Genomic DNA, 27,259 nt, shown 5'->3' on the forward strand with positions numbered 1-27,259 from the left:
TGTGATGTTTAAGCTCCAGGTATTGCATTGAGCAAGGTAAAAGCTTAATATAAACATAGGTTGGTTTTGTGGTATGCAGCTTTCCCCCCAAATTGTCTGAGGAAAGTAGATTTTAATTAAGTTGGTCCGGCCACACAAACATATATTTACAGTCTAGTTTGGTGTTACAAGGTTGTGGTTCCCATCAATCTTCACCTGAGATTATCATCAGGGTTGCCGCCCTGCCAGGTCAGGCAGCAGCTATTACAGACACAGCCATCCCCTGCAGTGCTGCCTGCTTCATCTCAAACAGACACAAGTGGCCAAGCAAAGGGGGTGCTCACAGCATTTGAGGACAAGTGAAAGGTCTCGTGGAAGGAAGAGGTGATCTAGGCCTGACCCCCAAGAAAGAGCAGCCTCCTGGCTTTACATTAGCAGAGTAGTATAGTATCAAAACATTCTTGTTTTTTTCTTCTTTTCATTGACTTACTAATTTGTTATTCATTGTTAACAGCTTCTATGTCTCCAAAATTCTCCAGTCATCCAGATTTAATCTGGTTTATCCAAGAATGTTGCCTAATTTTACTGTAAACAATAGGTTGTTTGGTATCATTATTCTTGTCAGTGGAAATTCTCAGCATGTCTCACGATGACAAAATCCAGGCAGGACTCCAAGTTTTGTTCCTTACTAGCACCTTCCAGCCACAGTGGTCTCCTTGCTGTTCTTCATCCATGCCAGACCCTCCCCACCCCAGGGCCTTTGCACCAGCTGCTCACTCTGCCTGGAAGGTCCTTCCCCTCATGATTTAACCCCTGGCTACCATTAGATCTTCAGTCAAATGCTGCCTGTTCACGAAGCCTTGCCTGGCCACCTTCACACTCAAACACTCTTTATTCTCCTTTCCTGCTTCACTTTTATCCATGTCATGGATCTCCTTCTCATAGATTCTGTAAATTGTGTATTTGCTTATTGTCTATTGGTATCCCCTGACATGGAGCTCCATGCAGGCAGGAACTTCCGTCTGTTTTGTTCCCAGCCCCTGATGCAATGTCTGGCACATCGCAGATGATCATAAACATCTGTGGAACAAATGAATGAATAATTATTTCTTTGTAAGACTATTACCACCACTGGAAAAGAAAAAACACAAACAAACAAACCCTCCTTTTTGATTAAGTCACCAGTTATTGAATATTCATTCATTCATTCATTCAAGCACTTTCTGCCTGTCTGTGTCAGGACAGTGTTGTGCTTTTGCCCTGTGGGGAATTCACCAGTGCTTAGAGCATGGTCCTAACCTTTGTGTATGAACATGAGCAAATGTTTAAGTCTGCCTTTGCCCTTTCCAAGAAAGCAAGTCATGGCCCATGGCTGTGGCAGGTCCCTGATGCTGGCTGGGCTCTCTCCTGTTGGGTCTGTTGCTCTCTCTGCCATGTGTGTTTGTCCATCTGCACGTGGCACCATGCTGCTTGGGTGCTGGGGTTATTGGCATGAGGGGCCTTAGACTTGCTTTCCTATTCAAAGCCTGGTCCAGAGTCCAGCAGCATCAGCATCCTCTAAGAGCTTGGCAGAAATGCCGAATCTCCAGTCCCTCCCAGACCTCTGGAATCAGAGTGTGCAGTATAACAAGACCCTGGGTATCTATCTGTACAGTAGAGAAGCTCTGCCTTCAAACACAGGAGAAAGTTTTGTCTCCAGCACACCAAGGCCAATGTGTGGGCTCTAATGGGAAGATTTCATAAGTAAAGTCAACAGATATTCATTGAGAGCCTGCAGTGTGCAAGGCAATGGGCTAATTCATCTCAGTTTAGGATTCCACATTTCTGCCCAGGAAGTTTCGGCCCAACATTCACATAGGAATGCAGTAAATTAGTACATAATGTTTTATATGCATGCTAGATCTACCAACAAGTCAGCAATTCTGATGTAAACTCTACATACCTTTTAGCTACTCAGCAGGGCAATTGAGTCCCTACTTTGATACTGAAACTATGCTGGTTTTTCTCTCAGCCTGTCCTGAGTGTGATAATACAGACAGGAATTGTAAGTGTTAAGTTTTACCACCAGGAAAGATAACTTCGTTGATATGGTACGGTGTCTACTTAGGACATTTTAAACAGTTTAAGCTAAAACATCTCTATGATGAAAATAAACACAAGATAGAAACCAGACATGTAATTACAAACATTCTCTCTTTTTCTGAACAATCAGGGATGTTCTGCCATTTACCTTGAAGTTGCCTTATGCCATTTCAACAGCCAAGTCGGAGGCTCAGCTTGAAGAACTGGCCCAGATGGGACTAAGTAAGTGTGTGACCCCTGCCTGAGTCTATCTAAAAATGAATCCATGGAGCAGAGTCAATGATGGGCTCACTGAGGCTACACTGCTCCGTCAATCTCTCCAGCTTCTCCATCAATGAGTTTGGGCTACCCAAAATGTTGACGTCCTCATGTAAACATCTGTAATGTGTTGATGTCTTCCCTTTCTGAGGCATCTTACTGGGGAGAGGCAGCACTTGACAGAAAGAGAAATCCAGTGTAGTGCATTTTGCGTGCATGATTTTTTTTTTTTTTTGAGGGGCACACGGGCATTGACGGCACTTCTGTGCTTTGAGGAATTGGACAGCACAGACATCTAGAGTAACATCTGTCCCACTTCCTCTCTCGTCATTCAATTCTTGTCCTGCTGTTCTGGCCCATGTCCTAACTCTGTCGGGGATCCTTGGTCTGGCAGCTGGGTACTTGCTTCCCCGTCCTGCCCGTTTGCCGACGTCCCCTAAATCCTCACAATTCTGCCGGACAATGGTTGACAATGGATCAAGATATACAACTCACCCACTTTAACTTCTTTTCCCCATTGCCTTGGGGGAATCTATGTGGGTTTAGCTTTTGCAAAAAATGTTCCTCCTAGATCAAAAGAGGAAATTCTCTTAAGATTTTAGGACTTCACTCACTATGATACTTGACTCAGCAAATAAAAGATGTATGTATTCCTCCTCTGGCATATTTTTCTCTTAACTTAAAGAACTTGTTTTGAAGCAAGCGCCATTTCCAAGGAAGCTTCAGAGAGGAGCCTGGGCATAGCTTTGAATTCCCTTCTGCTGAAACTGCAACTTTTTTTTTTTTTTTTGAGAGGGAGTCTCGCTTTGTTACCCAGGCTGGCGTGCAGTGTTGAGATCTCAGCTCACTGCAGCTTCTGCCTCCCAAGTTCAAGCGATCCTCCCACCTTAGCCTCCCGAGTAGCTGGGGTTACAGTCGCTTGCCACCATGCCCGGATGATGTTTGTATTTTCAGTAGAGACGGCGTTTCACCACGTTGGCCAAGCTGGTCTCGAAATCCTGACTTTCGGTGATCCACCCACTTTGGTATCCCAAAGTGCTGGGATTACAGGCATGCGCCACCGTGCTCGGCCATGAAACTTAGATTGTATCTGTAGAAGGATTGCCTTCTGTGTTTGAGGCCTGTCTGATGGCAAGACTGGGTAATGGGATTTGGAAAGAGAATACTGGTAAAACTCTCAGGCCATAGAAACGTCCCTATTTAAAAGTTGCACCTTCTCTTGCAACTAAGTTCTGCATACCTTTGGAGAGAGATTAAAATACTTGCTGAAGTTAAGTCAATATTGTCAACTAGATTCTAGGCCTCTTGAAGATGTGCACCAGGTCTCAGTTCTCTCTCCTGACCTCTGTCCACATAGCTTCAGTCTGATGGTCCACAGGCTTAGTGTGTTCATAGTGCTGAGTCTGAAGGACTAAAGTGTCAAGGACAATGCTTGTGCCATGCCGAGAGAGGTGAAAAGAGTTTGCTCCAGTGGCTACTAACCAGAAGCGACTGAGGGCTAATTAATGTATATTCGACTTGTGATTCTCAATGTGTATATTATCCATTTTGTGTAGAGATAGCATATTTTAAAATTCTGTGCCTCAGTAAAAATACTGTTCATCAAACTAATATTCTTCGAGGGTCTGCTTTGTGGCAGACACTGGGCCCCAGACCAAGGACTCAAGGGTTAATAAGATCCCCTCTCACTCCCTGTGCCTGTACCTACTGCCAATGAGATTTGTAGTTTATATGGGAGATAGATATACACATGAACTAAGTATACAAAGCCTTACAAAAGTTTTACAACTGTGACAGTATAAGTCTAAGGAGGACTCAAAGGAGGTGGAAGTAATTTCTCCAAGACCTGCTGTCCTGGCTAATAGAAACATAAGGCTAATCTGTGTGTAATTTGAAATTTTCTAGTAGCCACACAGGTTAAATTGATTTTAATAATTTATTTTGTTGTATTTAATATGTCCAAAACATTATAATTTCTACATGCAACCAATATAAAAAAATTTTAAGGTATGAAATGTTTTACATTCTTTTTGTCATACCACGTATTCGAAACCCAATGAGTTATTTTATACTTACAGCATATCTCAACTCAGGCCCTGAATGTTTGTCAGAAATACATGGTTTGTATTTAGATTTCATTAAATTCACAGTTAAAAAAGTAGATTCTCGTAACCAAGTTCCAAAGATACTTAAACGTTTTCCAGTAACTGAACTGAACATCAGTTCTAAAATTTAAATTGATTGACACTGAATGAGATTTGATATTGACTTCCTCGGTTGTACTAGACAACTTCAAGTGCTCAAGTCACCTGTGGCTGTTAGCTTTCTTGTTGGACAGTGCAGGAGTCGGGAGAGAGAAGGAGGGATGCAGGATAGATTACATAAGGCAGGTGACACAGCTGTCACCACACAGACAAGGGAGAGCCAGGACTCCCAAAGGGCTTCATCTCAGTCCTCCCATGGCCAGCCATTCTGGGCCCATGGGAAAGAAAGACATTGCAAAGCATAGCTAGAGATAGAGAAGAACCCATTCCAGGCCGGGCACAGTGGCTCACACCTGTAATCCCAGCACTTTGGGGGGCCGAGGCAGGTGGATCACCTGAGGTCAGGAGTTCGAGACCAGCCTGGTAAACAAGGTGAAACCCCGTCTCTCCTAAAAATACCAAAATTAGCCAGGCATGGTGGTGTGCGCCTGTAGTCCCAGCTACTCGGGAGGCTGAGGAAGGATAATCACTTGAACCTGGGAGGTGGTGGTTGCAGTGAGCCAAGATCATGCCACTGCACTCCAGCCTGGGCGACAGAACAAGATTCCATCTCAAGGGGGGGACAAAAAAGAATAATCTATCCCAAATGGAAATTATAACAGGCACCACTGATCACAGCACTACCTCCCTCAACTTACATGGAACACTGAGACTCATCTGCAAGAGGAGACACAGGCAGTACAGATCAATAAGCAATCTGCACTACTTTGCAGAGCATTGCATATTTATGAGCATGGTGAGGAGGTTATATAGGATTTGGGAAGGAAGGACTCCAAACCACAAAGGTAAATGGTTGGGCCTGCACTGCACATTAAGCTTGCTGTGGTTTTTCTGCTGATGGGACCCATGAATGTAGTTTTCCTCCTTTGGTGGTTTTAATGCTGAATGTGTAAAACCCTAGGCAGATTGTGTAACATCCCCCAGGCCCAGCTGCTGGTCCTGCCCATTAAAGGGGAACTTCAAGGCCCGATTCCTTGGCTGGCAGCTGCACTGTGGAGGGCATCCCAGGAGAAGTTGTTGGGAAAGGGTGGTGTTGCTTTGTAAGTCGGTTCAGTTTTTGTAAAGCAAGTCAGGAAGCCCCAGTGACCTTTTTTGAGCTTATACTGGAACAATTCCAGTTCATTTTTTTCTTTCAACTTACCTGTGAAAAGACAGGGCTGGAAGCCTATGTTGGCCAAGCCATTTCTCCAGGGCTTTGAAGGTGACAGGCCTCTGGAGCCTTCCTGTGAGCTCATAGCTGGGCCTGGCAGCCTTTCTGCCCTTTCCAGTAAAGGAATGCAGTAAACCTGAGTACAACACACCCCCCACCCCACCCCGCAAGACTTGCGTTGTCATGCAGCGTGCTTTTTTTAATTTGTGAAGGAATGGTCTGAGTGTACCGTATTTACATTCTTGTGTTCACTGATAATGACTTTCAGATTTCTGGAGCTCCCCAGCTGACAGCAAACCCCCGAACCCTCCACCTCCCCACAGGCCTCTCTCCTCCGACGGTGTCTGTCCTGCCTCCCTGCGTCAGCTCTGCCTTATAAATGGAGTGCATTCTATCAAAACCAGGACGCCTTCAGAGCTGGAGTGCAGCCAGACCAACGGGGCCCTGTGCTTTATTAATCCCCTTTTCTTGAAAGTGCACAGCCAGGACCTCAGTGGAGGCCTGAAACGGCCGAGCACAAGGACTCCCAACGCGAATGGCACGGAGCGGACTCGGTCCCCCCCACCCAGGCCCCCGCCACCCGCTATTAATAGTCTCCACACAAGCCCTCGGCTGGCCAGGACTGAAACCCAGACGAGCATGCCAGAAACAGTCAACCATAACAAACATGGGAACGTAGCTCTGCCTGGAACGAAACCAACTCCCATCCCTCCACCCAGGCTGAAGAAGCAGGCTTCTTTTCTGGAAGCAGAGGGCGGCGCAAAGACCTTGAGCAGAGGCCGGCCGGGCGCAGGCCCGGAGCTGGAGCTGGGCACAGCTGGCAGCCCAGGTGGGGCCCCGCCTGAGGCCACCCTGGGGGATTGCACAAGGGCCCCGCCGCCCAGCTCTGAATCACGGCCCCCGTGCCATGGAGGCCGGCAGCGGCTGAGCGACATGAGCATTTCTACTTCCTCCTCCGACTCGCTGGAGTTCGACCGGAGCATGCCTCTGTTTGGCTACGAGGCGGATACCAACAGCAGCCTGGAGGACTACGACGGGGAGAGTGACCAAGAGACCATGGCGCCCCCCATCAAGTCCAAAAAGAAAAGGAGCAGCTCCTTCGTGCTGCCCAAGCTCGTCAAGTCCCAGCTGCAGAAGGTGAGCGGGGTGTTCAGCTCCTTCATGACCCCGGAGAAGCGGATGGTCCGCAGGATCGCCGAGCTTTCTCGGGACAAATGCACCTACTTCGGGTGCTTAGTGCAGGACTATGTGAGCTTCCTGCAGGAGAACAAGGAGTGCCACGTGTCCAGCACCGACATGCTGCAGACCATCCGGCAGTTCATGACCCAGGTCAAGAACTATTTGTCTCAGAGCTCGGAGCTGGACCCCCCCATCGAGTCGCTGATCCCTGAAGACCAAATAGGTAAGTACCCACTTTTTTAAAATATAAAATCTATTGTAACTCTGTCCGGGCAGTGCAACCTATGTTTGTTATTTTTTATGAAGTTTACTCCGAAGTTCAAAACAACACCCAGCTCCACCTTCTCTCCCGGTTTGAATGGAAAAATCAGTTTCTCAAGGTAGCTGCTAACTGCCAGGCTCAAAAATGTTTTCGGGAGTGACAGATTGGAGCTGCAGAGTGATTCTGTTCACGGGTGGAGTTTGGTCCTCGGTGGGTCCAGCTGCCGCCTGCTGTGGTAACGTGTGTGTGTTACATGTGCCGGGCGTTTCTGGACGCGTGCTTCTCTGCAGGCTGTGCATACATACAAAGGTGGTTTTGTTATTTTCTGAGAGGCAGTGGGTATTTTGTTCTGCCTTGGTTGCAAGTAAACTTTTTATTGAGGTGTAGCATATGTTCAGAGAGCACAAAACTCAGGTATGCATTGGAATGAGTTTCCACCGCAAGCTTACCTGTGGGACAACTACCAACCCCTGGATAAGCAGAACCTGACCAGCATCTAGGGACCCCGGGCTCCCTGTTCTCCCTCAAGGGTACCATCCTGCTGGCTCCTCATCCCATACACTTCTGTAAGCAGCACGGCTTGGGAGTAAGCAAAAACTGAAAAAGACAAGTTTGTTTTGTGTAACTTTAAAATAAGTAACATAGTTTGGAGGTCACATGAAAGGTGTTTTCTCCAACTTCAAGGGGAAATTCTTTCTTTATAATCTCATTTAAAGGATGAGTTGCTAATGGTTACTTTGGCCAAGGCAAATTTGAATTTGGCAAGCAGTCTTTTCTTCCAGGGTGAGAATGTTGAAGGTTTTTTGTTTGTTTGTTTGTTGTTTTTAATTTTAGAAGGTTGACTCTTGAAGGTTAATTTCAGAGACTTTACTCACCAGGCAGCAGGAGCCTTTGGAGCTACCAAACATTTCCAGGCAGTTCAGAAGCTAAACCCCAATTTTTTCTTTCTGATTGGGTCCATTTGTTGAAAGTAGTAAACAGTGTGTGATAGAGGGCTCTTTCTCTTTCTCTGTTTCTCTCTCTCCTCTCTTTTTTCTCATTTAAGTGATTTTCAGCAGCTCTTTGATTTTCTCACAAAGGAATCAAAGCCTTGTTTGTTTTCTTGTGGTTTGACTGAGGCCAGGCCTGGTTGATCAGGGCGTGGTTAAAGCTGGGGTGTTGCTGGAGTGAGTGGCTAAAGGAATGTGCCCTTGTGAGGTGCCTTCTAATTGAAAAAGACATCAAGGAGACAGCAGAATATCCACACAGGCTGCCTTTTTCCCCATCCCACCAGAGACCCGCTCTCAAGGGAGACCATATCTGACTCAGTATAACAGAAACCCAACCTGCAGGAGAAGCTTCCTCTTAGGGGCTGGGGTCAGAGGGGGGTGCAGCCAGGCAGGCGCTGATGTCAGGCCTGAGCTATGTGGCCAGCGGCGCCAACCAGCCCACAGTGCCTGGCCTTCCCTCCCTGCTGATGCTGTAAGCACCAACCCAAGTTAGTCCCGGGAAGCTCTTCAGCCAGCTCCTTTTGTAGTTAAATTCGGATATGGTACTTGCTCTTAGAACTCAAGGACTCACTCATTTTCTCCAAAAAACATGCTGAAAATTATGTATTTCACTACTCTAGAAGGATGCAGCTTTTAATTTAAAATGATTTATGGAGCTTCGAGTATGAGCCCGGCAGCCTGTCCAAGCTATTCCAGTGGGTCCTCACCTCACCCCTGTGAACAGGCATCGGCATCCCTTAAGGACTGGAGGAAGGCAAGGAGGGCTGTGCCAGGCCATGCCATTTGTCTGACAGCCACACTCTCTAGTAAACTAGCAGGTGCGGTATTTGAACTTCCATCGGATCAGAAGCCCACGTTTGCTGAGCTCACTGTTCTGCTGCTGCTGCTTGTGTTTCTATTTTCTCATCAGTAGTTCAGGGGAATTGTAACTGCAGGGCCAACCCTGTGTTGAGGCAGCTCAGACTAAAGCTCTCTGTAGAGTTATGGGTATGGCCTCCACAAGCATTGCCATGCTTTTTCTGTGGGTTTGTTTGGTTTGGTTTTTTTAAACTTTTGCACTAAAAGCAGTCAGTTCCTCCTGTTTCTTTACCAGTGAAACATCATTCTGTTTTGAAAGTATAGTGACAGTGCTAGGCTTTTGAAATAAAGGAGGTGAGTGGGAGCAGAGGTCAACCTGAGAAACTCATCACAAGTCCAGGTGGAAGGAAAGATGTGACCCTAACTATTAGAAAGCCAGTCCCCATAGAGGTGTGCTTTATTAGATTAGGCCTCTGACCAGAACATGGACTTAGCCAGCCCACTTGTCTATGTGGGCTTAAAAACTTGTCTAGGTCTGCTTTAAAAATATATATATAGTTCTATCCTCATTTCCTGTAGCTTCTGAAGAAGATAGCTCTGAACTAGAAGACAGAATTCTAATTTAAAGCCTAGATTTATGGAACAACTTGAAGTCAGAAGGTAGGAGGAGATATTACACTGGTTTAATCCATGTATGTTAGAGCAGTCATTCTTAGGTGAAAATGACCCTATGAATGCATGCACGTGTATCCCTTTAGTATATGGAGATAATACTCATCTGTCTTCTTCAGAGGGTGGTTCTTCAGTTACATAGAGAAAAGCTAATGAGAAAAACAAATAGTTCTCAGTCACTTTCCTTTTGCCCATGTGCTGGTGTCACTATCCCTTCTAGCACTTTCTAGACAAGTGCAAATGATAAACAGTGACTCAATCTCAAAACTGAAAAACTGCCCCTGTAAATGATTATGTTCTTTCACGGAGAATTTGCATTCTATTTAGACTACCCTATGGAGCAGTTCCAACCAAAAGCCCTGCTACGCAGAGGTTCCTGAATACATGTTCATTGCCTGGCACCAGCTTGGCTCTCCTGGTTGGAGAGACATGGGCTCGTTCCCGTGTGTGCCAGCTCCCTATTCATTCCAGGCCACATACTGGGCTTCCCTCCCAGAGAGCCATCACCTACTCTCACCCCTCCAGAGTGGTACATGGAAGAACAGACAAATGCTTTAATAAGAAGTGTGCAGTTTGGGGGCCCTACTTAAAGTATTGGGATCAACCTCTTCACAGACAGTGTGCTGTGCTCATTACTGATGACCCATGCTATAGGATGTAGATGGGGTGAAATCACTTCCTGCTCCAACACACGTTCCTCACTGGTGGGTGTTCACATCCCACCACTCTTGCTTTAGTCTTTTTCAACCCGTGGGGGATATCCAACCAAAGTTTCTGGTAGAGAAATCTTCATTTTGCAGAACTTGTTGCAATGGTGTGGTTAGTGTTTTCATTTTAGTAAAATGATGTTTATTTCTGACTTGATGTCAGTCTTGGGAAATCCCTCTGTTTTCAAGGCTTGTTTCAAGAAAAACAAAATTTGTCCAAATCCAAAAATGTTAGTAATCTTAAATTTTCTATTTCATTCAGATACTCTCCACAGACTATCAGCAGTGATACAAAAGAGCCAACTATTCATATTCCTAGAAGTCAGTAGTAGAAAACGAGACGGTACTGTGCCTGTTTAAGTGCTACAAGCCAAAATGTATGTTTTCTCCAAAGAGCAATTTAACGATTTGAAGAAAAAGTACCCTTAAAATCAATTTCCACATATTTCAAAGATCACTTCCATTTACATATCTGAGTGTTTTTTGTTTGTTAATAGAGAAATGATACGGAAAATGTGGTTAGACACCGGAGAGTACAGCGCACATAGAAAAGGGGATTGAAATGATTCCCGGGGAGTTAAACAATCACAACTACTCTGGTTCAGATCTGGTATTTTTTTGTTTTTGTTTTTGTTTTCAAATGAGTATTTAAGCTGGCTCTAGCTTCAGTATCTAGTGTGACTTGTTTTTAACTTTTCAGGTCACAGTTTGGTTCAAGCCCCTGAGTTATCTGGGTTATTTTTTAAGATAAAGAGCTATTCTGGGGCCGGGCGCGGTGGCTCACGCCTGTAATCCCAGACTTAGGGAGGCCGAGGTGGGTGGATCACCTGAGGTCAGGAGTTTGAGACCAGCCTGGCCAACATGGCGAAACCCAGTCTCTACTAAAAATACAAAAAAATTAGCTGGGCATGGTGGTGGATGCCTGTAATCCCAGCTACTCAGGAGGCTAAGGCAGGAGAATCACTTGAACCTGGGAGGCGGAGGTTGCAATAAGCCAAGATCATGCCATTGCACTCCAGCCTGGGCAACAAGAGTGAAACTCCGTCTCAAAAAACAAATGAAAAAAAAAAAGCTCTTCTGAGAGGTGTAGCCAGGGAGGCATGTTAGTGCCAAACAGAGATTAAAACCTTGAATCTTCTGACTTCTGATCTAGTACATGTGACCCTATCGCCTGAAGGAACAAATGTCCTTGTAGAGTTAACAAGAGGCAGAGAAAAAGAAGAAAGATTGTAGTGTGCAAAAGGATACCTGTATTATTTCCAAAACTTAATTTAAATAGAAGACCACGACAAGAAGCACCTGTTTTTCCCCTGTGGGACATCCTTTGTTGAATAATTTTTACTTTAGGTCATCAAAATGGGGTCAATTATGTTACATCAACCAAAACAAGGTTGACACCCCTGGAGTTGTGACCTTCCGACCCTGAGCCGCTGACTCCATGACAGCCTGCACAAGGGGACTGTTAGAGCTCAGTAATTCAGAAAGACCTTGCTCACAAGGTGGGTGGCGGATGGCATCACAAAATAAGTCACACGAAGATGTCTGCTCCAGAGTATTTTCTGACCATATTCCTAGAGTCTTTCTACCTCCCAGGCAGGAAACCTCACCAGGTAAAAGAGGAATTCATGTAGGAATTGAGGAATGTCACCCAAAGGACACCTAAAATGCTGCATGAATTGTATGGCAGCATCAGGCTCTTTAGGGCATACCTATGTTTTCCCACTCCTCCACTCCAGCCAAAAGGAGGGTTCCCACTGGCTGCCTGTGTGAGGCCAGCACCGCATAGACGCAGCCCTTCCTGGTCCTCAGGTCCTACCCACAGCCTTGTCTCACTAGCTCAGTCTCGCAACAGGGAACAAGTGCTGTAGACACAGCCCCCACTCTCTTCTCACAGACACAGTATCCACTTTGGAGCTTCTCAGTTATTGTCCAGGCCCAGGGGAAGTCACAGCCACCTCCTCTGTAGAGTCAAAGCGTACAAATTAAATGCATCCTTGTTTTCAAAAGAGCCAAGTGAGAACACTGGTAATCACTCCTTGTGGGCGGCCCTGTATGGTTTACAAAGCACTTTGATGTATAGAATCCCTTTTAATCCTCCAAATGCCTTGGGAGGCTCCATTTATTGCCCTCACTTCTACAGATGAAGAAACCAAAAGCATAGCAAGGTCAAGCCAAGATGCAAGCACGACTGACATGGTCCCTTGGCAGGCCTTGTCTATACTTCTGGTGGCAGGGAATTACCGCTGTCTTCCAGTTGGTTTTATGTGGCGGGAAGGTGACCTCAGAGGTGAAGGCACATCACACCAGAGGGTACTGCTGTCTGCATGACTCATCACTGAAATTGTCCTCCCAATCCCTGACCAAGGCCATGTATGCCAGGTTTCTGCCCTGTAAAATTAAAGATTCCCTTCTTTCCATACTCTGTTCTTTGGAAGCAAGTCACTTAGCACTGCCCACACTCAAGGGATGGAGTGGAATTAAGCTCCACCTCCCAGAGGCGGGAGGATCTACATAAATTATTTGGAATTCTTCCATAAGGGAGATTGGTCTCTTCTTCCCTGCTTTCATTTTTCCTGGTCTTTTACTAAAAGACACTGAAATCAGGCTGATGGATTCCCTACATCAAATATCACACAGATGTAGCCCATACTTTTGTAGACTAGCTTTCCTTGAAGCCCACCAAAATGAGCAGAAACTGAAGTGGATCAAAGCCCCAGTGCTTGTTATCTTTATTTCGGCCCCTTTCCTTGCTGGGCTAATGGGATCTTCCTTAAAATCATACCATGTCCTTTAGTATTTATTATTTATGAGCCAAAGTGTGCATGGCCAACAACACAACAAAGTGTGCATGGCCAACAACACACAAAGTGTGCATGGCCAACAACAACCAACCCAGGTTACAGGACATCCCTGCAGAGTGACAGGGTGCCCCACACCTGCCTGCCCCATGCCTGCGTGGTGATTTCATCACTAGAGTTACACGCCCGTATTCTGCAGGCTAAAGAGAAGAAACATAATTCCATGTCTTCTCCCAAAGGAAGAATTTTCTGTTAAACTTCACACTTTTGGAGCGTGTGCTGCATGAGGGCCTCATGCTGGGGACTTCAGGTGACACTAGGGACTGCAGAAACCCCAGTGTGGTTTTCAGAGGGCTTTCCCTCAAAGAGAGAAGACTAATTGACTCTATGTCAGGGCGGAGACAACAAAGAAAGCTGCGTGCTTACAAGGCGTCAGATGCATACAATTGCTCCTGGTGGAGACGCCACCCAGTCCTCCCAGCAACCACCCCGGGAAGCTGTGCGTGGCCCTATTTTATAGATGAGGAAGCTGAGGCTGGGAAAGGTCATCTTCTTTGATGGTCAGAAACCAGAAAGCTACCCATTCAGACTCGGCATCCGACCTGAGTGCCTCTGCAACCCCAGGTGGCCTGCCATTTTTTTGCGTAGTTTGTAATAGAGGATTAGCAAAATGCTGTCATGGCAGCCCTGGTGTCATATTTTCAAGATCCTGCCTTCCACCCTCCTCAGCCACCAGCTCTGCTCACATAAGATAGAGAAGTTTCTTGGCTGAAAGTCAGGGGCAAGTGGTGGCTCAGAGGAAGGGCTCAGGCAGGTTTGAAGCCCTGACTCTGCTGTTGCTGACTTGTGGGTGCTTGGTCATATTTCTTAATATCTCTGTGCCTCAGTTGCCTCAAATGTAACATGGTGTTGTGGGTGCCATTGTGCTCTGCCCACTGACGCTTGCTTACCAGTCTGACGTCCAGCTTCCAGCACCTGTGACATTTTGCATGAGGCTTTCACCAGAGCTCTGGCCCAGGGTGGGCTAGAAAGCCTGGGGAGTTGATGCCCATCCACCTCCAGGAGCAGCCTCAACCAGGGACTGAAGGGAGCATGTGTATCCATAACCCAGCTGCCTCTCCTCCAGGGGGAGCAACTCTAAGGCATGTTCAACTCCACCTCTTGGAGTTCCCCAGCAGGGCTGAGATCCACCTGCCAGAGGTGATAACTGGCTTAATAAAGCAAACTATATTGGCTGCCTTCTCTCCCCAGTCAGTGCTTCCTGGGATCACTTCCCAAATTTAACCACTCATACTCAAATCCTTGTCTCAGGATTGGCTTCTGAGAGAATCCAAACTAAGACAAATAGGGATTATGCACCCATTTTAGTCAAAGAATTGTTTAAATACCTGTAAAGTGCTTAGTAGACATACTGAGCTTTCACTCAATGTTAGTTCTGATCCTTAATCCAATAATACAGCCAAAGGAGAATATGTTAGCACATAAAAAAAGAAAGCATCAAGTTGTTTTGCCCTTTTTGTACCAAGGGAGGTCTATGTGCCATCTCCTGACTTGTCGGAAATAGAAGTTACCTGGTTTGCATTTCTTCTCCACCATCCGGGAAAGTCACCTGACTTCCAAGCCTCATGGCCATCTGTAAAATGAATGACAGAATGACAGTAGTTCCAGCGTCATAGGGCTGAAGTGAGGGTTATTGAGGTAATACATATTAGAATAGGAAGTGCTCAAATAAATGCCCAATAAATGTTAGCAATTATAAATGTTTACATTTTCACAATTTGACTTCCCTACAAAAAAAAGGCCCATATCCTGTTATCGAACATTAGCTTCTATTTCTACTACTTTACCTTTTTAAAAAAAAAATCAGAATTCTCTAACTAGAATAAGCTAAGAGGTCATATGATCTAAACTCATGGATTTTTAAATTTTAAATGTGTTTATGTATTTAGGAGGTACGCGTGCAGAATTCTAACATGTATATATTGTGTAGTAATGAAGTCTGGGCTTGTGGTATACCCATCACCTGAATAATGAACATTGTAACCCAATAGGTAATTTTTCAACCCTCACCTCCCTCCCACCCTAACCTCATGTTGTATCTTTGTCAAGTAACTTTAGGTTGTAACCTGTGCATTTTTTTTATTATTATTATACTTTAAGTTCTAGGGTACATGTGCACAACGTGTGGGTTTTTTACATATGTATACATGTGCTGTGTTGGTTTGCTGCACCCATTAACTCATCATTTACATTACGTATATCTCCTAATGCTATCCCTCCCCGCTCCCCTCACCCAACGAAAGGCCCTGATGAAGCTGGAAACCATCATTCTGAGCAAACTATCACAAGGACAGAAAACCAAACACTGCATGTTCTCACTCACAGGTGGGAATTGAACAATGAGAACACTTGGACACAGGGTGGGGGACATCACACACCTGTACATTTTTAATACAATCATGTGTTGTTTAACTACAGGGATACATCTGAGAAATGCACTGTTAGAGAATTTTGTTGTTGTGGGAACATCATAGAGTACTTACACAAAGCTAGATGGCATAGCCTAGTACATACCTAGGCTATATGGTATATCCTACTGCTCCTAGGCTACAAACCCGGACAGCATGTGACTATACTGAATAGTGTAGGCAACTGTAACACAATACTAAGTATCTATATATCTAAACATGTCTAAACACAGGAAAGGAACAGTAAAAATACGGTATCAGAATCTTATGGGGCCGGGCGCGGTGGCTCATACCTGTAATCCCAGCACTTTGGGAGGCTCAGGTGGGTGGATCACCTGAGGTCAGGGGTTCAAGACCAGCCTGGCCAACATGGTGAAACCCCATCTCTACTAAAAATACAAAAGTTAGCCGGATGTGGTGGTGCATGCCTGTAATCCCAGCTACTCAGGATGCTGAGGCAGGAGAATCGCTTAAACCTGGGAGATGGAGGTTGCAGTGAGCCAAAATCGTGCCACTGCACTCCAGCCTGGGTGACAAGAGTGAGACTCTGTCTCAAAAAAATAATTAAATAAAAAATAAATAAGAATCTTATGGGACCACCCTGGCATATGTGGTTCATCTTTGACCAAAACACATCATTATGAAGCATGTGATTATATTACATGGTTTAGACTCTGGGTGTGGTTAGATTCCCTGGAGAATATTGATTTTTACTTTGTGTTGTTTTAACAATCACCAACTCAGTTAGGTTCAGATTGCTGGCTCTGTCTTGCCTTCCGTGGACAACGATTCTGATGGCCGTCCAGACAGTGGCAGTGAGAGGGGAAGGGACTTGGCCTCCCCACGGCTCCCGGGGCTCTTTCTAACACAAGCAATTTCTCCAGCCTTCAGCTTTGCCTCTCAGAGTCTCACTGCCTTCTGACCAGCAGCGGAAACGCAGAAAGTGTACAAACAAAGCCACTGCATTGCTGGTCTTGTGATGTTTCCTTGTCTATCTCCAGCCTCTGGAATCCATGCAATAGGTGGTCAGCATGAAGGAAAGGGTCAAGGTTTCTGTCTCTCTTCCTTAATGGAGGAGTGAATCAATTCTTGGAGAAGTAATAAGAGTGAATCACTTCTTGTCTAGAAGCCAACACATTGAATACTTCCTATAAATTATTACAGTAAGTGACATTTAGTCAAGGAAAGCCAGCAATTGCTATGGCCTCTACCACTTTCCTCTTATGGATTATTTTGGGGACAGTTGATATAATCTTGATAAATATTTTCAGAAAACTTGTTTCCAGTTTTGGTCATTTAGAAACATTTAGTTTCTAAAATTCAATGTGTTGTGGTTCAAACGATTTTTTACTATTTGCTTGTTACTAGAAAAATAGAAAAGAAATGAGTGAGGCTGGGCATGGTGTCTTACACCTATAATCCCAGTGCTTTGGGAGGCTGAGGTGGGAGGATCCCTTGAGACCAGGAGTTTGAGACCAACCTGGGCAACATAGTGAGACCCCCACCATCTCAACAACAGCAACAACAAAAAGACCTTAATGAGCTTTAAAAGCATATACTCACCTTATTCATCTGTAAAGGTTTCAGGTGTTTGCTTTGCACGCGTGCTTGTGGATGAATACAGTTGACATTACTCCAAGAACTCAGGAAACATTTTGTGGGTTCAAGTCCTGGCTCCCCCTCTTGATAGCTGCATGACAAGATGTCCTTGGGTTTCAGTTTCCTCATCAGTGAAAGGAAAAGATAGTAGTCCTCCCTGGATGGAGTTTGTTTGAGGATTTGAAGATCCAGTGCAGGTAAAGTGGCTAGAATAGTGTCATTGTTCTGAGAGTTTAAAAGATTTTGTTTTTTTGTCCAGGAATTAACGATTAATGCAAAAAGAGATCATAGAAAAAAATGGAGAGTAGTAATTTATGAGAAATGTGACCAATTTGTTCTTTCCTCTTTTGTCTGAGATGGTTCATGTTATGAAAGATCGTCTGTTCCTTGAGTTCCTCAAATCCTTTGTCCTTCTTGCTTTATGAGCAGAACCTTGCTTTTCCTACTGGAGAGAGCCAGCTGGGTCACGGGTACCTCTTTTCATTTAGGTTTTTGTCCCCTACTCTTTATGTTTATCAAGGATTTGGGGAGGGTATGGAAGATGAGTGGAGTAAACCTCTGAAAAAAAATGCAGGGACCAGTTTCCTTATTTTTAAATTATGGTCTTTAAAGAAAAATGTCCTAAAATCTACCATAGCAATTACTTCTTCATTTTATTTTCAGAAAACGGGCTACTCCCTTGGTAATTGGTCCTAGGTTTCAACCCTCCTAAGAGGTTTCCACAGCCCCTTTTATACCTAAGGGTGGAATTCCCCTCGAAGGCCAGCACCCCTCTCTGGCAGCAAGGATGAGTTGCACAAGGGAGCCTGTCCAACTTGCTAGTAACAACTTTTCTGATGTCATCATTCCCCAGGAGCGGCTGCGAGCCTTTTGGGGATGATTTGTATTAACACTCTGGCCCAGAGGTGACCGGGCTCACTCTGATGATAATAGTTGCCCATGGGGTTCAAGGTGAAAATCTCATCCAGGTCTTTAGTTGTTTTCTGTTTCTCTGATTCATATACATTTATTGAGGTTTAACTTATATCCACAAAGTGTGTAAATCTTAAGTGCTCGGCTCAACAGAATTTTACACACATGCACACCCATGTAGACACAATCCAGATCCAGATACAGAACATCTCCAATCCCTGGTGTCCTGTCCTAGCCCAGATCCTCCCCAAGGGGGACTGCCATCGTGACTTCTGTCCCACAGGTTAGTTTTGCCTGCTTTTGAACTTCATATAAACGAAATGCTGTAGGAGATACTCTTGTGTCTGGGTTCTTTCACACAGCATTGTGTCCATGAGATTCATCCATGTTGTTCTGGAGCAGTAATGTGAGCTTTTTCATTGAATAAATACATCCCATTGTCTGAATTTCATTGTAGTATTCCATTGAATGAATATATCCAATGTATTCATTTCTGTCCAAATGGGCCTTTGGGTTATTTCCAACTTGGGGCTATTATAAATAACATTACTATGGACATTCATGTACATTTCAAATTAATGATTGACATGGCCTTTGTCCTCCTGTGGTGACCCTATTTTAACCAAGTAGTGGTCACTTATAACCATGAATGTAGCTTTCAGAATGTTTGGATGAGAGAAATAAACTGGTGAGTATTTATAAAGTGACTTGAACTTTACAATTAAAAGATTATTTACTTTGAAAAGCTGTATAAATGGTTATTTAAAATAGTTGTGTGGCTTCTATCAAGCCATTAGTCATCTCTGAGCCTCAGTTTCCCCATCTGTTAAATGGACATAATATTAGTATTGTGCAAAAATAATAGAATTATTGCAAGGATTAGATGATAGTGAAGTAAAGCACTTAGATGGAGCCTGGCCCATCTGAGCACTCAATATTAATTGCTGTTATTAATTTTTATCATAATGATGATATACGGTAAAGTCAAAGATGCTATAAAGTTGCACGAGCTTATTAACACAAAGCAACCAATGTAAACCAAGTACTTTGTTTTAATGCCAGATGTGAATAAGTTGTTCTGCTTTTTTTCCTACTTTATAACCTCCTTCGCATCAACCTTGATTTCTATAGTTATATAAACCTTTGTATTTAAACAAAGAGATCTCCTGGATAAGATGGAGGAGGAGAAAGAAAAAAACAACTTGGGCTGGGGAATCTGATGATTGTGGGGTCAGCATTAACTTTTGACCTCAGTTTTAACCTTGGGGGACTGTTTTCATTGTTTGTCCCTCTGGGTTAGATTTATCTTTGTCCCTGGCCTTCTAATAATAGGTAATCATTTGAATTCAATATGATCTGATCCAGCATCAGGAATTCCAAAGGCCAGAGAGACAACTCAGCTATTTCTTTTGCTTTTTCTTTTTTCTTTCGAGACAGTCTCATTCTGTCACTCAGGCTGGAGTGCAGTGGCAGGATCTCAGCTCACTGCAACATTGGCCTCCAGGGTTCAAGAGATTCTCATGCTTCAGCCTCCAGAGTAGTTGGGATTACAGGTGTGCGCCACCATGCCAAGCTAATTTTTTGTATTTTTGGTAGAGATGGGGTTTCGCTATGTTGGCCAGGCTGATCTTGAACCCCTGGCCTCAAGTGATCTGCCCACCCCAGCCTCCTGAAATGCTGGGATTACAGTCATGAGCCGCCATGCCTGGCCTAACTTTACTATTTCTGATCTTATATGTAAGTGGATCCATTGGCTTCCCAAATGGAATCAAATTAAGGTGTCATCATTTTATGCGTAGATGCTGCAGCAGAACCCAAGGGGCTTAGATGAAAATGTGCAAACATGTGAGATCAAAAAGCTGCTATTGACAAAGCAGAGGAGTTATTATTACATAAATAGCCTTCGGCCTGCATCTCTGGATTTATGGTACTGGTCATTTTAGTATTAGCCAAGAAAGCTACTCCACTGGGCAACCATTCAATGAAGGAGGGAAGAATAACACCTCCCACACCCAAAGGTGTTTCCTAACTCAGAACCGAAACACATTTCACACATTTTTAACTTTTAATTTTGAAATAATTTCAGATTTCCAGGAAAGTTGCAAAAATATCATAAAGAAATATCTACCCTTCACTCAGATTCCCAAATGTTAGCACTTTGCCACATCTGCCTCATTCTTCTTTCTCTCTCTTCACACACACACACACACAACACACACGCAGATACATGCACGTACACATACATGCACACAAATACGTGCACACACACTGTCTCTCATTTTTTCTGAACCATTTAAGTTGTAGACATTATATCCCTTTACCCCTAAATACTTCAATGCATATTTCCTGAAAACAAGGCTATTCTGTTTAATAACTACAGTATAATTATCAGACCTAGAAAATTAACACTGATGCCTTGTTAGCACTATTACCTTATCTGCAGGCTGTATTCGATGCCCCACTAATGTCCTTTATAGCAAATGAAGAATTTTTTAGTCCAGAATCTGATCCAAGATCACATATTATATTTAGGTGGATCTATTCCCTCAGAAAACATTCTTTTTTTTTTTTGAGATGGAGTATCACTCTGTCGCCCAGGTTGGAGTGCAGTGGCACAATCTTGGCTCACTGCAACCTCTGCCTCTTGGGTTCAAACAATTCTCCTGCCTCAGCCTCCCCAGTAGCTGGGACTACAGGCATGCACCACCATGCCCAGCTATTTTTTTTGTATTTTTAGTAGAGATGGGGTTTCACTATATTGATCAGGCTGGTCTCCAACTCTTGACCTCAAATGATCCGCCTGCCTCAGCCTCCCAAAGTGCTGGGATTACAGATGTGAGCCACCACGCCTGGTCCTCCTCAGAAAATATTCTAAGAGATGTTGAATGCTCATTATTAGAAAATCCTTCCTTTAAGATAACATCTTTGCTCTCCTGTTAATTGGATGACCATTTGAAGGACTAGGTCAAAAGAATGTCTTCTAGCATATTTGCCTGTACTTATAGGGATAGGGCATGAAAGTAATTAAAACAAATATATTTCATTGTATTGATTATATGTAAGTTAGACATCATTGGGGAAGATTAGGTCTTCCTGGCTTTTCAGAAAAAAATGTTAACATGTGAGTTATGATGCTGCTTGGTGTTGTCTGTTGGTTGGATGTTAAGGTGTGCAACTTGTGTGCCTGCAACCAATGCATAGAGTTGCAGATGTCCATTCTAAGAAAGCGGATGTTGCATTTCTTCTTTCTTCAGACAATTGTCTTAGTAGCTACACTTTCTTTGGCAGATGTGGTGCTGGAAAAAGCCATGCACAAGTGCATCTTGAAGCCCCTCAAGGGGCACGTGGAGGCCATGCTGAAGGACTTTCACATGGCCGACGGCTCATGGAAGCAACTCAAGGAGAACCTGCAGCTTGTGCGGCAGAGGAATCCACAGGAGCTGGGGGTCTTCGCCCCGACCCCTGATTTTGTGGATGTGGAGAAAATCAAAGTCAAGTTCATGACCATGCAGAAGATGTATTCGCCAGAAAAGAAGGTCATGCTGCTGTTGCGGGTCTGCAAGCTCATTTACACGGTCATGGAGAACAACTCAGGTGAGGCTGCTGGAAGCCCAGGCTCCGTGCCGCTTCCCTCCCAGGCCAGGGACAGGCCTCTCTCCTGTCAGGCTTTCTGATTCCCAATTTCTCCTCCCTTTGGTCTCTTGATTTCACCAAGTGGCTTACAAAACTATAAGTGATTCTCTGATATCTGGCACATTAGTCACATGCAACAGATTAAAATGTAAGCAGATGAGGGCAACAAGATTTTTGTGCCAGGCTGATTTAATTAAAGATTTAGTTCAGAGTATGGTTATAAATTCAGTCTCTGGAGTCTGAGTTCAAATCTTCCCTCCGAGAAGAAGAAAATTAACTGAGAGACTTTGGCCCCTTTAATCAACCTTGCACGCTGTAGTTTTCTGCATCTTTAGCTGGATGTCACCCTTTCTTTCATAAGGTGGGGGTTAGCTGAGACAGCTCACACATAGCCCCAAGTGCAATTGGAAATATCAGTGATTATCATTACAACATTTTGGCCAATGAGGGTTTGTGTCAATGACCTATAGTATGTGAAAGAAACTCAGAGCATTCAGTCATAATGAGGCCTCATTAGAGCCGTTTCATTGGCTAGTCCTTCTTTGCTACAAGCTGAAGCAATATAATTGAAATTCACCGAAGAGTTACAGTCTTGGAAAGCCAGCCTTCGGATTTAGCCTTGTTGCTTCCTGTAGATGCAGGGGTAACCATGAATCATGGATAGTGATGGAGCCCTGCATTGTCCCAGGTCTTCAGTAAGCTTATTGTAATTCCGAGGACGAATACGAACCTTTCTTCTGAGTGAAATTGCTTAATGGAGAAGCAGCAGAGAGAAAACACAGGCTCTATTAACCACTGCTTGAGTAGACAGGAATGTGTGTGCACTTTGAGAATTGTTGAGTGACGATGTTAAAATATGAGCTCCTGGGCCTGGTAATGATAGCATGCGAACATCACCTCACAAGTTTGCAAGCATGTTTCACATATAGGAAACATATTTTCTACAGTTCATAGTCATTTATAAAAATTCCCCAAATAATATCTGAATATCTGAATTCCCCAAATAATTCAGATGGATTATGCTCTTCTGAAGCACAGTTTCTTAACACACACACTAAAGACATTAATGTAGACAGGATAATTCTTGTTTTGGGGGCTGCTCTGCTTCCTGTAGGAAGTTTAGCAGCATCCCAGATGTCATCTGCATCCCCACCCTCCAGTTATGTCAATGAAAAATGTCTTCAGACAGTGCCAAATGTCCCCTGGGGGACAAAATCACCCCCAGTTGAGAACCACTGATGTAAAGAAAACTAGAAGTAAAGACTAACACTTTTTGCCATATATTTCTATTAATCAATGTGTATATTCACCATGTACCGAATTGGCACATTTAAAGAAATTAACTGCGTGCTCACATTAAACACAGAGCAAAGTTGGCTTATTCCTGGTTTGAGTTTGGCTTTGTCATTATGTTTGTAAATAATGTGCACAGCAAGAAAGAGGAAGTAAGACACAAAGAATTAGCATAAGTAAATATTTTGTAAGCGTTTTATAATATTGTTTGCTTAAAGTTAAAATATTTTAACGAGTATTCTGTTCTATCGCATAATTTTATACTTATAAAAGTGGGGAGAAAATTTGTGATGTGTTCATTGGTTCATAGACATTCATTCTGAAACTGTAAAGGCTGGTCTCTAACGTTAGCAGCTGGGAGGGTCACGGGCTACATAGGATTCCAGAAACACCCACCTCTGTTTATAAATAGCACAGTTCCCCAGAGTGACTCCTTGCTGTCTAATAAAAGCAGCAAGTAGGATGTGAAAGAAAGAAAAGTTGGTAAAAATATTCCATCTCATTCTTTCTTCCTACTCTCAGGGAGGATGTACGGCGCTGATGACTTCTTGCCAGTCCTGACCTATGTCATAGCCCAGTGTGACATGCTTGAATTGGACACTGAAATCGAGTACATGATGGAGCTCCTAGACCCATCGCTGTTACATGGAGAAGGTAACTGCTTTTGAGAAAAGTTGAAGGAACTGGGTGCTATTTTTTTCATTTTTTTATAATTGAGATGAAATTCATGTCACATAACATTAATCATTTTACAGTGAATAATTCAGTGGCATTTAGTATATTCAGAATGTCATGCATTCTCCACCTTTATTTAGCGTCAAACTATTTTCCTCACCCTAAAATAAAATTCTGCACCCATTAAGCAGTTACTTGGGTGCTTTTTTTTGACATCTTAAGTGTTAACTGAGTTTTTTATTAATTTAAAAGAGTGTGCTAACCTTTTTCTGATTGCAAAAGTAATACACACTCATGGTAGAAAATTTGGAAAAGTCAGGAAAAACACAAAGAAAAAATATAACCCCATCTTAACTATACTTCACTAAGATTGCTTAATGGCAATAAAAAAAATACATTCAGTAGAATAAGTGCCATTTTTTTGGAAGAAATGGTTTCTTTGACTCCAAGAGGAAATTATAAACTTTTGTTGAGGATACTTCCATTGCCAGAAAAATAACCTACTCTTATATTAGTGAAACGGATAACAGCTTGGCTTTGTTTTTATTTTTTAAAATTTCATTTTCAAGGTGAAAACAGTATTAATTTTTTTCCAGTTTTTTTTTTTTAAGTATCTTTTCATTTTTATAGTAAAAATACAGGGGTGTGGAATCTGTGCAGTTTGCTCTCAGTTTACTTTGGCATTCGGGTTCCTTCTTCTTGTGTCTGCCTAAACCCCAACATGTCTTAGCAGAAATTCCTTCTCCTTACACATAGCTTAGGTATTTTACATGGAAATGATTAGGATGTTTGGCACAGTAGTGCACAGCCTTGAAAAGCAGAAATATCTGGGACTCTATGTGAGCTTATCTTTTCAAAGGAGAACAAATCAGGGCCTGTGCACTGTGAATCCTCTTAATCCATTTTTATATATCCAGATAAAAGCCCAGACAAGCCCTGGGGGGGATTGTTACAGTTTTGTTTTTTTTTTTTCCGGTGAGTTTCAGTCTGGGCTTGAGTAGAAAGGTCCATCTCTGACAGGATTCCCTAAGGAATGAGTCATCCCAGCATTTTCCCTGGAGGGAATGAAATGCATTTTTACCACCCCCAGAATGTGCCCCCTTAGTCTCCTCAGTCCTGTAATGTGAATTCACCAGGCCTTACTTTTCCTGTCGGAGGGACCGCCCTCCTTGGAGCCCGATTATGCCCTTCCCACGTGACCATGGGTAGTGCTGACTCAGGATGGGGGATGAATATCTCTCCTCCGGTCTCCCACCCCAGGCAGGTATGAATGGGCCTCTTTCATGCTTTCACCCTTTAGCCTCTTCTGCCCCTTATTAATATTCCTAACTATGGAACCAGACACTCCCTGATGAGCCTCCAAGGCCCTCCCTGGAGCTTTTCTTGCCTGCTCTGCCCTGGGATTAGACAGGACAAGGCCAAACATGTGGTTTTGCCCAGGGACCAAGAGAAGCATGTTAGTCTACATAGCATGCTTTCCTTCCTTCCACTGTAATGTTTGTTATTAATACAGTTTGGGGTTTGGTTATTCTTTTTCGAGCTTCAATCATGTTTAATCCTAGTAATGTAAGTATGTAGAGCTCTTAGGGCTTTGGGGAAAAAGACGCCGGTTTCACTTAGAAAGTCGATTCTGTTGCTGACAATGTACACTCAGGACAAACATTGCTTGTATCTTGTGACCCAAGGATAGAGACAGCTACTTCCTGCCCCTTTCCCAGATTGGCCCAGGGCAAGACCCTGTGTTGATGACTAATGGACAGGTGGCTGTCATCTCCTCCACGAATCCCACAAGAAAGACAAGGGCACAGCTAGTGAGGATACAAAGCTGCTGGTGAGCTCGCACTTAAATAGAGCCTGCTTCCACTTAACTGTGTCTGGGGCTTTGGCTGCCTTCCTTGGGAAACAGGCGGCCCAGTCGGGTTGGCTGTGATCACAGACCAGGCCTGCACAGCATCGAACTGAAGCTACGAAACCTGGGAGGAAGAGGCTACTGAGCCGTGGCAAAAATACAGATTGGACTTTTCCGTGCCTGCCCAAAGTCCTCTTTGGTTTGCGGGGTAGCAGCCACGTCTGTTTTCTGCTGTTTAAGCAGGTATTCTCATTTACCAAAAAAGCGTCATAGAATCCCTTAGAAGTGCACAGCTCTTGTGGTAGGGTTATAGTCTTGCTGAAATTTAAAACCTTCTCTAATTGCATCCACATGTGTCAAAGTGTGGTCAATTTTGTGCTTCCAGCATTTGAGTTTTCTCCTTAGTGTCCTGAACAGATGAGAGCTAGGGAGTCTAAAATTTGAAGTCCAAAGGAGCCCCCCTCCACCCCCACAAAGATTGTAACAGTTCTCCGAGTCCTTGCTCAAATCCTGACCCTCCATACAGCCTTTCCTGAATACTTATGTTCATATTGATTTCTCCTGAAATTCTCCATGTAGCATCTGTATTCTGGATTACTGAGTTTCACACACAGTCACATGCTGATTTGTTTGTGGGGCGAATGTTTGGTAAAGATCAACAATTCAAAACTCTTAACTGGGGTGATTATACTGTAGGTGGCAAGGTCTGGAAAACCCTTCAGGTCACTCTGTACACAAAAAGCTTGACATGTGATCAATGGAAAGTGCATGGCTCGGGGGACCCAGATTATGCTGCAGGAAAAAATAACCTCAAGTCTTCATCTGCAACCTGAAAACAAGAAGGGTGTTTTTCTTTCTCGAGTTCATGTCCAGCACGAGTTTTCAGGGCATGCGGCTCCTGATCCACCTGGAGGGGACAGTTGCCATCTTGCATATTGCCACTTATTGACCAGAGAGAGGCTTCTGCAGGGTCTCACATAAACAGTTAAATACTTTGGCCCTAAAGGTGACACTTCTGCACAAAACTCATTTCACCAAACTAACTTTGAGTCCCTGCAGGAATAAATTGGCAGTGTCTGTTTTTTTTTTTTTTTTTTTTTTAAATACACACACACACACATTCATAAACTTCTGGAGAGTAGGGATTCAGATTCTATTTCTTACAAACCTACTTTCTCTTCTGTAGCTGTGGCTCACAGTAGAGATTCAATGAGTATTTTGACAAAGAATGTCTCTAAATCTAAAATGTGCTGTGCCCAATTAGGGAATTTTTAATAAACATTCAGGGCGACCCCTAGTGGTTCTTCAGCACAGAGACCATAAGTTCCTTCCCGGGCACCTGATTATATGTTAGGACAAAAACTATGAAGGAGTACATACACATCTTACAGTGTCGTCAGCCCTTTTTACACTCCTCAAGAACATAAGAGATCATTCCTAAATACACCATCACAGGAACATCACTTTCCTGTAAATTATTTTATCCTAAATGCCAGATGTTATGTTAGTCCCAAAGGAAGGGGTAAGAAAGGGAATCAAGGGAGAGAAATTATTTTTGAAGTATCCACATTTTTGCAAACAGTTCTTTCAAAGTGTATAGTTTACTTAAAATTTAGAAAATATTCATTTCGTTTTTTCCTTTTTTTTAAACCAAATTCTTGTTTATCAGAGATAGAAAATATCAATTTCTAA

The 27,259-nt window shown here is 43.6% G+C and overlaps 1 protein-coding gene across 9 annotated transcripts in view; it reads left to right on the forward strand.

Annotated features, from left to right (window-relative positions):
* The window catches only part of RIN2 (Ras and Rab interactor 2), a 249,868-nt gene that overhangs the window by 216,023 nt on the left and 6,586 nt on the right, over positions 1-27,259 (forward strand). For all 9 annotated transcript variants that reach the window (XM_063659448.1, XM_063659449.1, XM_063659451.1 and 6 more), the window contains 4 exons: positions 2,192-2,283; positions 6,002-7,135; positions 21,406-21,711; positions 23,566-23,697. In XM_063659448.1, the coding sequence (XP_063515518.1) occupies positions 2,192-2,283; positions 6,002-7,135; positions 21,406-21,711; positions 23,566-23,697 (1,664 nt within the window). The remainder of the gene's footprint in view (positions 1-2,191; positions 2,284-6,001; positions 7,136-21,405; positions 21,712-23,565; positions 23,698-27,259) is intronic.

Source organism: Pongo pygmaeus, chromosome 21, assembly GCF_028885625.2.
Source record: "Pongo pygmaeus isolate AG05252 chromosome 21, NHGRI_mPonPyg2-v2.0_pri, whole genome shotgun sequence".
NCBI lineage: Eukaryota > Metazoa > Chordata > Mammalia > Primates > Hominidae > Pongo > Pongo pygmaeus.